An 18,925-nucleotide genomic window follows, 5' to 3' on the forward strand; every position below is an offset into this window, starting at 1 on the left:
AAAGAAACCATGAAAGATAATTAAAGACTAATTGCTCCTGATGAATTTGGATAACTGCCGACAGAATTTCTAAGAGTTTCTCCTTTTTGATTCGAGCGATTTTGACCGTTATTGCTCCACAAACATCACAGAACGTGAGCCATTGAATGTGGCCGAAGCGAGAGTGCAAATTGAATGCGCTGGTTATGTCAGCGAAAGAGTATATATAATATAGCTCAAATGACAAAACAGAGCTGGATGAACTAAGTTTTCAGATACTGACCTACCACCCGGGTGGTTATATCACAAGTTCACAACTGAAGTGCCATCAGAGAAAATGTCTGAAAAATAAATAAATATTGCTCTGTATGGCAACACTCCAAGTCGGAACTGTCTTGAATGCACTTACTGCTGGGATATATTTATGTGGGGGTAATGACGTAGCGGCTATATAGCTCAGTTTTTATTATAGAAAATAAGGCAGAAAGTTGCGGCACGGGTAAACTTAAGTTTAACTAGAGTCTTTTTATCCTAAATCTTAAAGCTATAGCCCATGGAAAAATGAATGGTACTAGTGGAGTGACTTCTGACTTTAGACTGGTTTGGCAATGAACTTCTAAAATGTTTGCAAATCAATCCATACAAAACCCACATTATTGCCAGTATCTTTGACTATTTTTTTATTCACATATAACTGCAGCGTAGCTCTGTGGTCCTAAACTGAAAAAGAGCTAAAGCCAGCAAAATAAAATCAAAATACAGCATAAGGCACAAGATACCGTATCAGCAACGTAATGCCCTGAAGGCTACATACAAAAATGTCAGAATATTATTTGCAATTTCTTTCAGTCATGCTTAGCTTTGTAACCCGGTGGATTTGGGTTGGGTTCGTTTCTCGCTAATTGCTGATATGTCCCGCGAGTCAATTCCCATTGGCTCAGGAATTCGAATGGAATATTAAATTCGTGGCAGGTCTCGAAGAAGGCAGGGTAGAGCGCGTCAAGTTTTGAATGGTCGACCGTTGGCAACAAGTGATGGAGACTATGATCGCCGAAGGTTGTACAGACCAGGAACAGGTTGCCTTTCACCTCAATTCTGAAATAATAATTACAATAATCTGTCAAATATAATGGCATCATCAGTCGAATTCATTGTATACTGTCTTTTCAACCCTATTTATAATTATACGTGGAATTATTCAAGAATTAAAAACACTCAATATAAAACCAGTTCGCCTGAAGCGACCATTTTAGCTGACAGAACATGTTTAAGAGAAACTTTACTTCTTTCCATTAATAATCGTGATGATAATTTCATATATGCAAAGTTTCATTTTTTAAGCAATGTCAAGCGCTAGCACGTTTTCCGGCAATGTTTAGCATCTTGCCATCAAATTTTGTACCAAGCAGCAAATATTTTTCATATTTGTGTGTACAATTCAAGCTCAGTATATTGCCTGCAGTGACAACGCGCAAGTGAAAACTTCGATAACTTCATTTCTGCCCCCCGTTTAGGCTAATTTGTGACATTCACATTACATATATGGTTGAACAATGACTCACTTTCTGATTACAGCTAGACTACTGCAAAAACAGATGAGGGTATATTCTGAAAACACTTAAATTTTAAGCAGTTTATATGCAAACGAACATCTGACAACATTCGAAATCCGTTTATAACTAAAGTATTTATAATTCAAAGGATTCACTTACACCTTAGCTGTTTCTCGTTGTAACGATAAAATTGTTATTGATGGTGAGCATGCTACGATCACCTACCATTTATAAGGAGCCAGGTATAAAGACTAGCGAACGAAGACCTGTAGACAGCAAAGAACAGGATGTGTGGACCACGTGTTTCTTATGTATCACTTGAGTGAGAAGTCTGAATGGATTGGAATATAGAGTTTAGGCCAAGCACTGGGACGTTTAAGATCATTCACCGTTGGAAAGGAAACTGAGAGCAGGTAGGTTTGAAAGGTTTAACAGGAAGAAAACCTCGCAGTTGCACTATGAAATCATTGTTAGTAGAGGGTGGATAGCAAGATGGACGAAAGATAATATGAACGGAGGTACAGTAAATGGAATGAAAGAGGTTGCAGCTAGGGGCCGAAGGGACGTTGCAAAGAACTTTAGTAATGCCTACAGTTCACACCGTGAGGTGCACTGAGGGCACTACCCCCTTACGAGGGTGAGAAGTGTTGAGGGTAAAAGTTTTGCGACAATTCGTGCCAAAACTTTCACCATATCTATGGTGTAAAGCAGTTTTAAAGATCATCAAAAACTCACTTAACCCATTAGCCTACTTCCTGTAGTCAGAAATTATAGGCCTAAACACAAACCTCCATCCTGAACCTGACCGAGCAAACAGTAACCCACCTGTCTCTGACTGCATCCAGCTGACAGAGGCCCCAGTCCGGGTTTTCTCTGAACTTGTCTCCGTCGTGGTATATGTCTGGATGGTGATGGGCGACGATCACGCCTATGCCGCTGAACCAGGCGCTGGAGGCTGCGTGTAGTACCAACCACAGCCTGAAAAGTGTCGAAGTTAGTTTCGACTTCACTGTGTGAAAAACAGCCCCGTTCTCTCTCGACAGTCCTCCTCACATTCTTCTTTTAATTATGATTCAAAAGAGTCCCTACTGACTTGTCTCTGTATTAACAATGATCGAAAAACAGTGGTTGGAATTGCAGAAACCTTACCTAGACAATTTTCATTATTCATTTCGTGGGAACAAGGACAACCAAAGGCAAAATAAAAAGGGAGCCGTTTCAGAGATAATTCTCGACCAATACTACTACTACTGTGGGTCTTTCAGTTGTGTCCGTTTACTAATATTCTTGAGATTTATTTTTTTTATGTGATGATTAATACGTGTACAAGGTTCATAAAACAGAGGATAATAATCTGAAACTTTTAAGTTTTGTTTTCAAAGACCATAAGTAGATGACATGACTTGAATAAAATAGTTTTTTATAAATTATAATACAGCAATAAGAGTAATATTACTATTAATGCTGTGGTAATAAAATTTATTGCAGCGAAAGTACATTCTTTCAATCATATACAGAGATGACAAGAAAACGTCATTACATTTTCTTTTCAAAATATTTTTTAGTACATACAAAAAAAAAAACATTCAATTACCTTTACACGTATTCTCCACAAATGCCTATTATTGCTTTGTAGCATCAATCGCCAGTAGAACTATATATATAAATGTACATATATACATATATATGTATATGTATATATGGCGAACAGCATAAATAAGAAATGAAACAAAAGGTATAATAATCCCGACCGGTTTTGTCTTGGGACATTGTCAGCAGCGAGGAGAAATGAACTTAGAGTGAAACCGGTCGGGAATATACTTTTTGTTTTATTTCCTCCCTAAGTACGACGTGTTTAAACATTATACATACATTTGAACAAACACACACACAAACACATATATATATAATGTGTATATATATATATATTATATAATTTATATATATATATATATATATATATATATATATATATATATATATATATTAAAATTTTCAAAATAAGATCATCATAAAAGTGAACGGACAGGGTGAACGTCCATAAGACAAGCCAGAGGCAGGGCGTACGAATCTAGGGTGAGCAGAAAATAGAGAGAACAGGTTTTAGGGCGAACAGACCAAATCCATTAAGACTGCAATGCTACAATATTGAAGGTCCCAAGTTCCTCGTCTCTCAGCCCGGGAACACCGGTCCGGTCTTATTGTACTTCTAGGCTCTAGGTGAAAAGTTACGAGGGGGCTATTTCTTATATAATTCCACTTGCCAAAGCTTTCCTGTGCCTTTCGTTCCCTAACCTTCGTAAACAACTGATCTGACCAGGTTCTTTATTCTCGTTTTCCCATAAGCTTTTTTTTTTTTTTTATCTTGCTGAATATGAATTCCGTTATCAGTTTGCTGGTTCTGACTGAATCTTTGGTTGTGGTCACCTGTTTTCAAATGTACAGGAGACTTCCCACAAGACTGGTCTTCCTCGTGTCAAGATAAACACTATTTCATCACTGACGGCAACTCAAGTCTCGTTTCGACATCGAGTCATGAGTGCTGCCCAGGGGAATATAATTTGTAAACACCAATACCTATCCAGTATTTTCTTCCTGGTTTTTGTCAGGAGATTTCGTGGTCTCTAACTTGTTCTATTATTTTGCTACTGAATCCAGTGTTCTGTGCTGTCTTCTTTAGATCATCTAACGCCAAGCAAATCGTTGCTGAACTGACCCAGGAAATTAGCATTTGTGTCTAACAAATGGGCGTCTGAAGTCCATGATATTTATATTTCAGACAGATAATGGATACTATTTGAGGCGTAGCTCTAGTGGTTGGGTAAAACTTAAACACATCACATTCTGAATTTTTTTCTGGTTCCCTGGAAATACGTAAATGAGGTAACGTTCCCCGGTCATTTAAAAATAGAAAATTAGTCATTGTAGCATGAAACTAAAAATTGCTTTAAAAGAAAATGAATCATTAACTTACTTCACTCCCGTGACCACCGAAGATGCTAGACCACACATCACAAACAACTCGAGAAGAGGAAGAAGATTCTCAGGCCGGAGGGCCGTCTGTCCCGTCGCTACGATGCGGATCCTCTTGACAAGCTCGATGTAGAACCCGAAGGGCAAGAGCAGGACTTCGTAGACCTGAGCTGCGTAACGCTGAAGGAAGTTCTTGTCCCGCTTCGGCAGGAAAACGAGCAAAGGCTCTAGAGCTATGACCTCCAGGTCGTATCTTGTGTTGGTGAAGAGGTGGTGAGAGAGACCGTGGCTTATCCTCCAGTCGTGGGAGGTGAGGAGGCTGAAGTCCCAGTAATACATTCGGAAGTTGTCCCGTTGGTGGAAGAAGTTGTGGGCGCTCATGATGTTCATGGCCAGAACGATGCCTGAAACGAGGTTATAAGACTGGTTTATATGATGTTATTTCATTTCTATAATAAAAACGCAATAGCTTCAAAATAGTAAATAAGAAGTTTTCGTGGCATGTTCTCTAAGGGAAAATCATATATTAATATTAATCCTCTATTCCGTGCCATTTTTATGGCAACACCAAGAGATAAACAGAATATCCTTTCAGAAAACAGAAAATAATTTCAAATACAAGGTTTAACGGTACGAAGATGACAGCCAAACTTTAAACTACAATACCGTTGCAAGCAAGACATTTGGGTATTATTAATAAGTTCCGAAATGATAAATATGAGTATTGGTTAATGTCTCCTAAAGGGATAATCATATGTAAAAGTAGTTCTATTTTATTTGTTGTTTTTTATGGCAATACCAGAAGATGAACGGACAATAATTTCAGATAACAGAAAAAAAATTCAGAAGAAAAGTTTACATTACGAAGATATAAGCAAAACATCAAAATAACAATACTGTTGCATGCAAGACAATGAATATTGCATAATCTTAGCATTTCATTATCATAACTGGAACTACACACATGACCACAGATTACAAAACACTTGGCAAAACGCAAACATATTACCACCCAAGAACAATTAGCAACTTCCACAAAATGGTACACAACACACATCCACAATCCTATCAGAGTAAAATCCAGGGCCTCACCAGCGAGAATCACCAGGGTATAAGACTCTGTGACAGAGGCTAAAACTGTCAGCGCTACGAAGCCCGTGAACAGACCATCTTGCAAAAGAAGCATCTGACGATTAGGTCCCTGGCCGATTTTCTCTAGAACTGGACGCACCTGGAATGGAATGGAAAATAGAATTTAGACCAAGGCACTGGGACCTATGAGGTCAATTAGCACTGAAAGAGAGATTGAGTGTAGAAAGGTCTGAAAGGTGTAACAGGCGGAAGAACTCGCAGCAGCACTATGAAACAATTGTTAGGAGAGGGTGGATAGCAAGACGGAAGAGAGAGAATATGAATGGCGGTCCAGTAAGAGGAATGAAAGGTGTTCCAGCTAGGGGCCGAGGGGACGCTGCGAAGAACCTTAAGTAATGCCTCCAGTGCACCGCATGAGGTACACTGACGGCCCTACCACCCTACGGGGCGGGGGGAGCGCACCAGGAACAGATGAAGCCACGGTCTGAGGAACTGCATTAGATTCGCTCAAGTTTGAAGCGAGAATCATTTGGTATTGTTGCTTATTGTTCTCAAGGTAAAACTCAATATAAGCTCACATTGTGTGACTCTCAGTTGTTCCGCTTGACAGAGCAATGAAACTCAAAACTAACTAGATAGCGCAAACACCTCCAGTTTCTCCGGAACCGGATCACCATGCTATATTTATGTAGCAGTTTTCAAAATGTATCATTTCAGCTCTTCCGTACCTTCTAAATTAGTATATATTTATTGCAAGTTACTTTTGAATGATGGCTTAGACATGCATCTATAATCTTGAACGCTAGGTTAAGGTCACTCACAGTAGGGTCAAATGATATCAGAGGTCCTTACCTGTTTAATAATGGAAAAACAAAATAGCATCAATTTCCCTGCTCCTCATGCCCTTGTAATATTACAAATACGTCATCAAGTGAACAACAAGATAGAAACAGCTGGAAGCGATTCATTAAAAGCAGCGAACCTCACAGGGGCTTATGCTATGAAAAAGAAGGTGAAGAAGTCATAAGTGAATAACGAAGGGATTTTAATATCCATTATGTTACCTAAGTGCAGAAACATATCCAGTAGACAATGATTCTTCATTCATAATCTTCATTATTCACCTAACCCCAACAGTCTTTAGTTCCTCGTTGGACGAATCGGTAGAGTTGTCGGCTAGCACTCTCCTAGACCGAGTTCGACTCTCCAGCCGGCCAGTGAAGAGTTAGAGGAATTTATTTCTGGTGATAGAAATTCATTTCTCGGCACGATGTGGTTCGGATTCCACAATAAGCTGTAGGTCACAATAAGCTGTAGGTCCCGTTGCGAGGTAACCAATTGGTTCTTAGCCATGTAAAATAAGTCTAATCCTTCGGGCCAGCTCTAGGAGAGCTGTTAATCAGCTCAGTGGTGTGGTTAAACTAAGATATACTTTTTCCAACAATCTTTTCTAGGAAAACTTGACATTGGTTGTGAATCTTGTCTACAGTCCCCACCTCCCCGCCCCCTTAACTCTGTCTCCCTCTGTTTATACCCAGATCTGTTATCTCTGGCATAAGATAGCAACTCACATGCCCCTTCAACATAAGTCACTTTCTCCAGAAGTTTGGTACCGAGACGATCTGACGACAGGACGATCATTCATCAGAACAAATGGGTGGCAGCTAAGTAATACATAGTCTTACGTGAGTAGTCATTTAGTAGTTGCAAATGTGTGTGGTTTTTTTAATCCTGTGGGTATTATACTGTATAATGTTGATACACAAGACGCAACACGAAAGCTTCAAAATGAGCTGCAGGAACTGGAAATGAGGTTTTACAATGTTATCAATTTTTTTCCGGTTCATTCTACATTATTAGCCTTTACTTTGAGAGGATCATTCTAAATATATATATATATATATATATATATATATATATATATATATATATATATATATATATATATGTGTATGTGTGTGTGTGTGTGTGTGTGTGTGTGTGTGTGTGTGTGTGGAGAGAGATCGTGTACTTGACTGTGTTGCTAGTATGCTACGATACTGAAGTGCGTTGTGTGCCTAAAAAGTTTTTTGCCTTTTGTGCAAGCAAGTCCTCCCTCACAAAATCTGAAATCCATTTCCGTACAAGGATACAACAAAACAACCGCTCCGTCCTATTTGTACAACCTACTTCACAACAACAAAACATGGAAGTCACAATCACGACCTCTACGGTGTTGTAGTAAGGAAAGGGTCGTACATTAACGGACGGAAGAGTATACTTAAGGAAAGGAGAGTATCTTGAAACATTATTCGGTTAAAGCAAAACTAGTGAGGCTCCCAGTGCGAAGGAAAGGTTGAGAATGTGACTATGAATTTGTTATCGAGATAAGCGAGTTACGTAGAGAGGATGAGAGTCGTGCTTTGGTTGATGGCAGCTAAAATTCGACTGAGATCCCGGACGCAAATTCCTGAGATGTATGCTAGTATTGCACCAGCCCGGGTTTTTTTTTGCCATGCCCCTACGTTAGATTAAGTTAGGTTAGGATAGATATATTTACATTGTTCGATAATTTGGGTGTGGGAAACACAATGAGATAATTTTCAAGAAAATTCTATGGTTAGTTTTTGAGATGTGGCGTCCCGCTTATTTCAGGGAAAGGTCCGGACTCGGTTACACCTCAGGAAAATGCAGCCGGGACTGAAGAAATATAGGACCATAGGACCCAAAAGACGAGTAGTGTGTCTCGATCAGTATGCAACGACATAAAAAAAAAAAGAACAGTGAATACTACTGTGAGCTTTATTACGAAAGAATGTCTTACTTTTCTCTTCAGAGTTCTGAAGAACCCGTCTTCGTGGAAAGTGTACGGTGAACTCCTGGGCGTGTCAATGTCCTTAACGTAGAATTTGGGCAAAATCTTCTCAGCTGTCAGATTTATGTGAGAACTTTCGAACGCCTCTGTGACGTCAGTCCCTTTGGTCATCGTGATCCATTCTTTGCCTACGGATCGAGAAGAAAATTCTTAAGTGAATTACTGCAAGAGGTCATTGATCTATTTCATATGTATGTGTAACGAATTACGTTTTGTCCAGTCAGCATTTATTTAGGTATTTGAAAACGGCAATGGTAATGACGGAGTGATGCAAACGTTATTAAATTACGGTTCTGTGTTTTTAAAACTGAACTTTTTTTTCTGAACCCTCTCTCTAGGATAAATAGCTGTAATATATATATATATATATATATATATATATATATATATATATATATATATATATATATATATATATATATATATACTAAAGTTCCATGTTCGTTTACACGTGTACAACAAATTCATAGCTTTAAAAAAAAAGAGTCTGGCTGTGAAGCCCTGAGATTTTGAAATGTTTACAGCTTAAAACACTCGAATTTAATGAATAAAAACATTAAAAAAAACTGTGCACTGATCTTTTAAAAATGCAGCAGCAAAACTAAAACCAGTGTTGAATCTGATGTTAAATATCAACCTTCGATATCTGAATGCAAAAAAAATCTCTTCTATTCCAGGGGAAAACATTGCTTTTGCAATTCTGGCGTCATCAGCTTCAAATCATCCATTCCTTCCTGTCTCCATCTTTCATAATAAAACAATACATTCGCGAGCAAACAATTCATCAAGAGATGCCACTAACACAAAGTTCTATTTTACATTAATGTACATCCTGGTGACTATAGTTATTATTTTGCGAAAGATTTCCATTTGTTACAGATTTATTAATCTTCACGTGACTAATAGATGAAAGGGCAGCTATATCTCACAGCTAGATGATTTTTTAGACCTCATTAAAAACAAACTATGATGAAGTTATTTACTTGTTTCACTTTTCTAAAGGACCTCAGTCTTTGTAAGGCTTTGTGGTTTGTCCATGTAACTGCCTCTGACTATTGAAGAATTGCTGGGGTTTATTATTTTCCTATACAGAAACATCAATGTAAATTCAAAGATGATAATGAAGCATAGCTGAATGATAATTGTAACAGGTAAGTTAAATAAGCAGAATACACTTTTATACAATAGATGAGTGACTCTCACAAAAGAGGAAAAAATTCAGAGGCTCCCTGACCTGCAAAAATAAAGTATTATTGACACGTTGACCATTTTTCTTAACCATATTCAACCTACAGATAATATGTCCTTTAAACATTTGAACGGGCAATCAAACCATGGCCATTCATCCACTTAAAAGCCAACATCAGAAATTCCACGTCACAACAAAAGTAGTAGTACTACTTGTCAAGATTTGTCTTTGAAACGGCTCCAATATCTCGCTTCATTCCCAGCCATTTGTCTACTCATTTGTTATACTGCCTCACCTCCAAACCTATCGTGTTCTCGAAACAAGGCCTTAGCACTTGCTAAATTTGTCTTAAACTACACCCACTCACAATACAAGACTCCATACATACCAAGCTCACAGCTTTCATAAAAAGATCCAGTGCCAATGATTTACAAAGATTATCTTTTCTGCAATTTGTTCACTCGCATATTGTGCGAGCTTTAATGGGAGTCGCACATTAACTACTTTCAAGTAGCCTATATTCAAATAATTATAGTTTCATTTTCGGGAACTTTCGTTAAAAGCAAGTCAAGCAAGAACTGGACTCTTTGTTATTTGCTGCTGGTAAAACAAATGAAAATAATTCGTCAAGTTTTAATGATGAAAGATTCAGCTTTGAAATTGCTTGTATGTACTCTGAAAATTATCTAGTGCCAGAAATCTCCAATCATAAGGATTTTGTGATGATGGGAAAGTTATGATACATCACGAAGCATTGAAATGGTAAAAAAAGATATGTACACAGTCTCTGACAATTTTGATTTCCTAGTTCCTCAAAGTCTTTGTCAAATCTTTTCGATAGTGGGTCAATTTCGTTTACTTATTGACCAAAATTTAATGTTTCTTTGCCTGATTTCTTAGGATGAATGAAGTTTGAACCATTGTTAAGATACAATATGAAGAAAATCTTCATCTGCAGACAACTCCAAACACAATACGGTAAATATAATCCCTCAAACTCATCTGAAGAATTACTTCTACCAAACCTACACTGCACATCCGATAAGAAACATTGTTCCCAACAAGAAAACAAGTAAAAAATGCGCCGAAGTTTCTTCGGCGCAATCGAGTTTTCTGTACAGTGTATAATGCTTTATGAAACTCTCAGCCACGGCCCGGTGGTGACTTGTGTTGTTGACACGTATATCGGTGCCAGACGCACGATCATGGTTAACTTTAACCTTAAATAAAATCAACACTACTGAGGCTAGAGGGCTACGGTTTGGATGTTTGATGATTGGAGGGTGGATGATCAACATACCAATTTGCAGCCCTCTAGCCTCAGTAGTTTCGAAGATCTGAGGGCGGACAGAAAAAGTGCGGACGGACAGACAATTAGCCATCTCAATAGTTTACTTTTACAGAAAAGTAAAATCTGCTTAAACTCACCTCCTGGATGCCTTTGTGCAAAGTCTGTCAAGTCATAGAGTTTGTTGTGAACCCTCCAATATGGCCCTATATTATCATCTATCCTCTTCCCTTCCATCCAGCCAGCCGTGGTTTTCCCAACGTCGAAGCACGCGGGCCTGTCTTTGAACTTTCCAGGGGGTACATTGGTAAAATGAGCGTTGTGCGCCTGACTCTTCTCAGCGTTGGCCTCCGGGACTAGGCCCTCGCAAGGTGCCATTGTGACCTGCAAGACAGAATGGTGAAATCTGTGCTTAATCTGGTAAATTTTTCACTATAGCTCAGGAATACTTGAATATATTCAATTTCAGAAGCGCTTTGATTAACCTGAATGGGATAAAACTGACCAAGTTGTCTGACAGGTTGAGAAGACTAAGGGACCAAGAAATTAGCTTGAATGGGATAAAACTGACCAAGTTGTTTGACAGGGTGAGAAAGCTAAGGAACCAAGAAATCTGTATTGCTCGTGTATACAATAACAAAAGCATAGATAATGTATAGAAGATAATTGTAAAATTATTTACTTAATCACTCCTATATGACAACACCTCAGTTGGAATAGGACCTAAATCCCGTTCCAGTTGCGGAATCTTGATTATTTTTTCTTACTGTTAACATTGTGAGACAGGTTAGATTAGGTAGGTTTGGTAGGTTAGGTTAAAATTATAGACTTGATTTTGGAATCATAAATCGTTTTGTCATTGGCAGGGTTATGCCCTCTATGGGTATCTTCTACTCTCTTCTTACAAACGTGACTTTGATACAGATGACTTCCTGATATTCACACCTTGATAACATGAAAATGGGTAATAAAAGGATTAAAATGTAGTGACAAGGATAGTTTGAGTCGAAGGTAACGCAAGGTATTGTCAGATATTCAGAATGATTAAATACAGTCTTCTCTAATATACAGTTCATCCTGGTACAAGCGCATGATTCTGAATGGATTACCAAAAGTCCTGCAAGTAAAAAAAGTTAAAACCATTTTATTGAATTGTATATAATCCCTATCCTTCTCTGCACCTTGTAACAAGATCATATACCACTGGATCCAATGTTCCAACGAAAACCAACATATTAAAACACTTACAATTGTTCAATTAATTTCGAACGATCATTTATCAACTCTGGCTCAGTGGAGTGACTTTTCCTGTATTGGCCATTTTGATTCTGGAGGCTTCGTCTCCTTTATTTCTGTTAAAGACTGATTTTACACGTGGCGCTTTCTCGCTATCTGCCCACAAAAGTTTTTATTGATTCTAGATAAAGTTTTGCCGTCTCATTGTCTCGCCATTAGATAAGAAGACATCCTCACGCTCATTTCTAACCAAAGTTTTTCATTTTTATGAGGTTTTGGGAGGAAGGCAAACATAATTTACGGCAATTCCAGAAATATAATATTTGTTCTATTTTTGTTTATTGCAGAAGTTAACATTCATTTGGATGTGTTTTCCGTTTACTGTGGGAGTCTTTTCTTCTTCTTCTTCTTCTTCTTCTTCTTCTTCTTCTTCTTCTTCTTCTTCTTCTTCTTCTTCTTCTTCTACTTTGTATCCGTTTCTTTTACCTCTCTGTGGGATTATCGTATCTTTTCACTTTCTATTCGAGAGACTTATACTTACTTTTCCTCCATTTATTTTCTGTGTGCCATCCTCTTGTCCAAGTTACTCTTATTTCGCCACAGAACTTAAATAAACAAATTTTCATTTCAGCTTCTTTTGCCAAGATTGGGCATAATTCATTTTATTATGATTAAAACATTTCACTCGCATAAATGCGATCACCTCAGTGCACTGTTACATTGTTAAATCTCGTCTCGAATACTTGAAGATCTCAGGGGAAAATCACAAGGCATAAGGGTAACAGTCCATGAAAGGATGATCTGAGCCAAGTCCACGGACTAGGGCCATTTAAGAATGTCCTGCACTCGGCCAGAAAATGTCACTAAAGAGAGAGAGAGAGTTTTTGCATCATTTTTCAGTCTAGTCTAGTTCATGGCCTTTGGTCTCTTCCATTAAAAAAAGTATGCTCACCAATACTAATAATACTAATGATAATAATAACAATAGTAATTTTACTTTCTTGCTCATATTATAAGCATTAATATTAATGTATTCTAATGTTGCATTTGCTCCACGTCCAAGTTGTTTTGCCACCAGCTTTGCCTGTCCTTGGCGCATAATACAACTCAAGGTCAGAAGGCATCCTTTCTTTGATTAGTTTGATCTTTCATTTATTGCGCCACTTAGCCATATTTCTGAAACTTAAATTGAAATATAAAATTTAGGCCAAATGCCAAGCCCTCGGACCTATGAGGCCATTCAGTGCAGAAAAGGAAATTGAAAGGAAAGAAGGTTTAAAAGGCGTAACAGAAGGAAAACCTCACAGTTGCACTATGGGACGATTGTTAGGAGTGGGAGGAAAGTAAGATGGAAGAAAGAGACTGGAAACGGAGGTACAGTAGAAGTAATGGAAGGGGTTGCAGCTAAGGGCCGGAAGAACGCTGCAGAGAACCTGAAGTAATGCCTACAGTACACCGCGTAGGGTGCACTGACAGCATTACCCAGATTTCTGTCAGCAGTGAAATATCTAGCTGAGTGTTTGTAATAGTTTTCTTATAGTTCCTGTATTGTAAATATTCAAGAGACCACCACACCTCAGTTTGTGATTCTTTTCAGTTAGAGTGACCACTGGCTTGAGTAGTGCCACACTCACATACCCTGTGACCTCGCCCACATCTGTGGGTTATCGGGTCCACGGTACATTTTCATTTAGTGGAACGTGGAATGTGTGACTGGCGTGTGTTAAGAGTGTACTGTGGCACCTATCACCTAAATCGTAACGCTCATAACGTAGGCCTATACACTGTCTGTCATTTCTTATTTCTCTGTTCCTTCTTTATTTACATTTTTTTACATATCTACATATTTATTAATCTGTTAATTTATTTTCTTTTAATAACTGATCTCTTCTTTCTGTAGTTCCTGCTACCTTCTTTTATTTCTTTCGAATGAACACCATATTCTTTGGAAGCTTGAATATCAAAGTCAGTGGTCCCTGTGGGCTTGTTCCATATGAACAGGGTTCATCTTCTGTAAAATAATAATAATAATAATAATAATAATAATAATAATAATAATAATAATAATAATAATAATAATAATATAACTTCGGTGAATGCAATTTGCGAAAGCTTGTTAAAAAAAGAAACTTGAAAAGTCTTGGCATGTAATTTATACTGTTCGTGTTTCTAATAGAGTTATATTTACAAACTTGAATTAAACTCAAGCTGCCCTTTACTGCAGAATAACAAAAGAATGTCGCTGAATTCTCTGAGAAAAACACGGGGCGCAACACTGGTGGAATAACGAAAGCAGAATCGTTAAGCAGTAAAGAAGTAAAATCAGGCAAATAAAAAAAAAGTTTTAGCTGCTCAGTCACTTAAAAGCACTGTTGCCTTGGAAACAACAATATGATAAGAGCCTTTGATTACTCTTGGGGGTTGTCTCCGTCTCCTGCCCCAACCCCCACCCCCGCCTTTTTTTTATGTCTCAAGAGGCAGTCTTAGTCTACTAGTGGAAAATGTCACCTCATAACATGAGTAGAACAAAAGCTGTGATTCCTATCAACTTTTGATGTCCGAAATTCTCTCACAAAAGAAAGGAGAAAGCGAGATCTACTTTTGAAGTATGTAATTCTCCTCGTAGAGAGAGAGAGAGAGAGAGAGAGAGAGAGAGAGAGAGTTCTGTTCCTAACTGACGTTTTTTCCTTCGAATTATGGATGCATACATAGCAATTGACGCTCGATTGCTATGTATGCTTTTATCTTTCACATTTTTTCTTTATTTATCGATATTGCCAGTCTTTGTATTATTGTTACTATTCCTCTATATTCATGTACTGTAATTTTTCTCTTTCTTGTTATCTGCTTGTTATCTGCGCCCATAAATGGTCAGCGTATATTAAACATACCCATCTCTTGTTTTGAATGTTCCTTCTACGTTCTCAACATAGCTTTAATTTATTTCTCTTTGTGTTTTATATTACCGCAAACGATGTTGTCATGATTATTCTTATTATCAGGAAAAATTAGTGTCTGTACTGTCGCCTACTGTTGACTATATTAAAAAAGTTATTATTATTATTATTTAGAGAGTAGCCGTTCACTCTTCCTTTTGTAGCAAACTGCGCTTGCAAACTGATTTTTGTATGTATAGTATGTATGTATGTAAGTATAAATAAAGACAAAACCCACGAAGGAAAGAGAAACAATGGAGTGCTGTAAGGCCTTTCGACTTATCGTCCTTTACTTTTTGTCTTTATTTATATATGCATCACATTCCATATTTTCGTGATTCAGTTATACGTATGTATGTAGTGTGTCTGTAAATACATATATATATATATATATATATGTGCGTACATATACATTCATACATACATGCATACCGTACATACACACACACATACATACATATATATATATATATATATATATATATATATATATATATATATATTCACAATTGCCGCTTTATATCAAATTCACTACCTTGCAAATAATTTACTGTTACGGGGAATTATAATTACTCATGCTTCCACCCTGGCCAGGATTTGAACCTGGCTGGGGCAAAACACTTTAAGTTATAGTTATCAGGTTGTAAGTTATTGCTAAAGTTGAGTGAATTCGAAATTAAATTATGTCTTGATATCTGTGAATATAAACATGTCAAACGACTGGAAAGGCCAAAAATTCAAATATACAATATTATCTATCTATCTATCTATCTATCTATATATATATATATATATATATATATATATATATATATATATATATATATATACATACACACATACACATACACACGAGAGGCCTAGAACTTACATAAATCGTAAAGAGTAACGGGTACGCAACAAGGCAGTTTCTCTGTCGAGTGACGAGTCACTGTGCCAGTTATGATCATGATGCCGCTTCGGAAAGTTACCGACTCGAGAAATGTTCCCCAAACTCTAACTAAACTAACCCTACAAAGTACTGAAGGAAAAAGAAAAACACTTACTAGAAATAAGGAGGACGAGACGGTAATAACAACACTGAACACATTACTAGAACTGAACTACTGACCAAGTTACCGGTGACTGAAGTCGCTGAACTGCAGTCACTAGTGCACACACTGTGTACTACAAGTTGGTGAGTTGGGATGTTGTTTTCCCGTTAAGTGAAAGAGGTGGGGTTCCTCTCTGGGTGGTTGTTTCACCCGGGCCTGGTAGGGGAAGGGAGATGAACATGAAGCGGTGGCACTGACTACGCTGCCAGACGAAAGAGATGTAAACAACTAGTTACTACTGTAACACATTTGCTCTTTGCCAGTTATGGTAATGAGTTAATTTACTTGCTTTATCTCATTTGGGTCCATTTTACCCTGGTGCAATCGTAGCTTTTAGCCTAGGTCTCTGATAAGCTTGTGAAATAAGACTAAATGAAAGTTCACCGAGTGTTCTCTCTCCTGTTTCAGTTTCTAAAATTAATCACCGAAACTCTTTACCTAGTGGTGTTGCCAAAAGGAAAACTAGTGTTATAAGATATTGTCATTCTTTTTTTTTCTAAACTTAGCATAAGTTATGAAACGTACGCTACCGTATACTGTCAAAAGTATCAGAAATATCACAAAAATGAGAGATCATCAAACAACCGCATTCATTCGCACTCTTTTGAATAGGCCTACATTTATAAATTACTACACACACACACACACACACATATATATATATATATATATATATATATATATATATATATATATATATATATATATATATACATTAAGAAGGAAAAGCGAAATGTAGTTTTTGTAAAAACATATACAGAGCTTATTGCTTTTGTACGGTGTTTTTATATGTACTTATATATACAGTATATATATATATATATATATATATATATATATATATATATATATATATATATGTATATGTATGTATGTGTGTGTGTGTGTATATATATTGCTTGGCTTTCTGTACTCGACTTTTGTCGGCATCTCGGATGCATGTTTTCCAAAGGAGAATTCAGCTTACGCTGTCTTTGATCCACATTAATTGTCACTCTCTGACATAGGCAATATCCATATTATTTCATCTGAGAGATATACATATACGCACACACACACACATATGCTCACGGATGTGTCGTATGATATGATATGAATAGTCATAAAACGGTTCGCTATCTGGAACTCACGGCACAGCTGCCAGCGGACAGTCAGTGCGTCGGAATCAGGCCTATGGTGACGAAATCGGCGTGCTTTTTTTCCTTTCTCTTTTTTTTTATGTGGTAGGAGCGTGTGAAAATTTTCACAAATATCCATGGCTGATTTAGGGACTCTGCGGTGCTGTACCATAAACGGCTGCTGGAGGGGACAGTCGATGCGTCTGCAATAGGCCTAAGGAACCTACCCTGTAAGAAAAGGTAGTACAAATGTGGCCGACGATGCGTCAGGCTAGCAAAAGAGGATGTCACATCTTTCCAGTAGTAACTACAATGTCCTAGCCCTCCCGGTTTATCTTCCTACTGAAGGAGGTGGTATCACAGTTTGATGGTCGTTGGTTTGGTAGGGGGTCAATAACAGCCTTTCGGTAATGCTGAGGCAACCAAGTTACATTGCACTATATATATATATATATATATATATATATATATATATATATATATATATATATATATATATATATGTATATGACAGAGCCTTACAAACCTAGTCCGAAAGATAATAACGTTCTTGAAAATTGATGACCATGAAATTCGCCTTGTTTTTTCTTTAAATTTAAGCGTTTATATTACGGTCTTTCTGCGTGCCCGTGTTAATGAATCATCATAAATTCATGACGGTTCACATAAGAGAATATGTACGCATATATGTTGATAATGTATGACCTCATCTTTGTTAAACTAACGAATGATAAATCTTTTGTGCCTAACTAAAAGTTTGTATAAGATAAACTTGTTACATGATGTAGCATAGCTGATATGATAATATCATAATGATAAAGGTTTTTTTCTCCAAATTTCTTGATAGGATGAGGTTTATCATCAACTTCAAGCATGTTTGTTGCAATAAAGCGCTGCTATTTTTTTCATTCTCGGCGAGAGGCCTTGACAACAGCTTTTCAACTGTGGTACTAAGGTCACGCAGATTGAAGGAGATGTCACCCAGCAAGGTTCAGTTGTCAGAGATAGTCATAAACCCAAAATATTTGTCCTCACCTACCTCAGAAATGTTCTTTGAGCTTGAATCCAGTGAATTGTTTGAGGTGCGAGTAGGTTCAGCTGGAATTACTTAGTTATAGTTGGAGGCGTACAGTGTAGTTCAAGAAGATTTTATCACCCAACTTTCTTAAATAAGTTGCAAGTTAGGTTTTATCGATGTTAGCAGAATAAAGAAAACTGTAAACGCATGCAGTATAACTAATAAAAGTATTCAGTGTTAAGACAATAAACAAAGTGTATGGCATCTAATCAATCTGTAAAACATATATCTTAATACACATGCACACCTATATCCATACATGCGAAAAAGAAATAAGAATTGAAGGTAGCCTATATCCAAGTTTATCCCAAAACATTGGAACAACCTTTTAGATTGTGGTGTGGTAGCGTGTGAAAAAAAAAAAAAAAGTAAAAGTGCCTGACATGGCCCTTCGGACACTAAGCAACCAACATAGGCGATCAATAGAGGGGAAAAAAGCTGAAATAAACGAGGCCCACATAAAAATAAATTAAGTACAGAAACAAAGTGCGGCATTCGAATTCACTTTAACTCAGGAATAACTTAATAACTTAAC

The 18,925-nt window shown here is 37.3% G+C and overlaps 2 protein-coding genes across 4 annotated transcripts in view; one reads left to right on the forward strand and one right to left on the reverse strand.

The window, feature by feature from the left end:
• Positions 1-427: 427 nt before the first annotated feature.
• LOC136850763 (cytochrome b5-related protein-like) lies at positions 428-16,352 on the reverse strand. 3 transcript variants are annotated; one of them, XM_067124718.1, is made up of 7 exons: positions 16,212-16,352; positions 11,069-11,312; positions 8,401-8,579; positions 5,598-5,736; positions 4,507-4,909; positions 2,358-2,510; positions 428-1,074 (listed from the first exon to the last, which is right to left on the reverse strand). In XM_067124718.1, the coding sequence occupies exons 2-7, from the start codon at positions 11,304-11,306 to the stop codon at positions 825-827; spliced, it is 1,362 nt and encodes a 453-aa protein (XP_066980819.1). In that variant the 5' UTR covers positions 11,307-11,312; positions 16,212-16,352; the 3' UTR covers positions 428-824. The 3 variants fall into 3 exon arrangements, with proteins under 3 accessions (XP_066980819.1, XP_066980818.1, XP_066980820.1); XM_067124717.1 differs by having other exon boundaries at positions 16,147-16,284; XM_067124719.1 differs by lacking the exon at positions 16,212-16,352 and adding an exon at positions 12,177-12,287.
• The window catches only part of LOC136850762 (uncharacterized), a 48,659-nt gene continuing 36,922 nt past the window's right edge, over positions 7,189-18,925 (forward strand). Inside the window, exon 1 of the mRNA XM_067124715.1 lies at positions 7,189-7,282. The gene's annotated coding sequence lies outside the window, so the exon portion shown is untranslated. The remainder of the gene's footprint in view (positions 7,283-18,925) is intronic.

Source organism: Macrobrachium rosenbergii, chromosome 22 (genome assembly GCF_040412425.1).
Source record: "Macrobrachium rosenbergii isolate ZJJX-2024 chromosome 22, ASM4041242v1, whole genome shotgun sequence".
Taxonomy (NCBI): Eukaryota; Metazoa; Arthropoda; class Malacostraca; order Decapoda; family Palaemonidae; genus Macrobrachium; species Macrobrachium rosenbergii.

Bases quoted from the DNA above. Each gene is read 5' to 3' on its own strand.
- LOC136850763 (XM_067124718.1), bottom strand. From the start codon at position 11,306: ATGGCACCTTGCGAGGGCCTAGTCCCGGAGGCCAACGCTGAGAAGAGT. The intron at 5,737-8,400 runs GTAAGACATTCT...ATTCCATTCCAG, and splicing joins TCAGAACTCTGAAGAGAAAA to GTGCGTCCAGTTCTAGAGAA. The intron at 1,075-2,357 runs GTGGGTTACTGT...TTATTATTTCAG, and splicing joins CTGGATGCAGTCAGAGACAG to AATTGAGGTGAAAGGCAACC.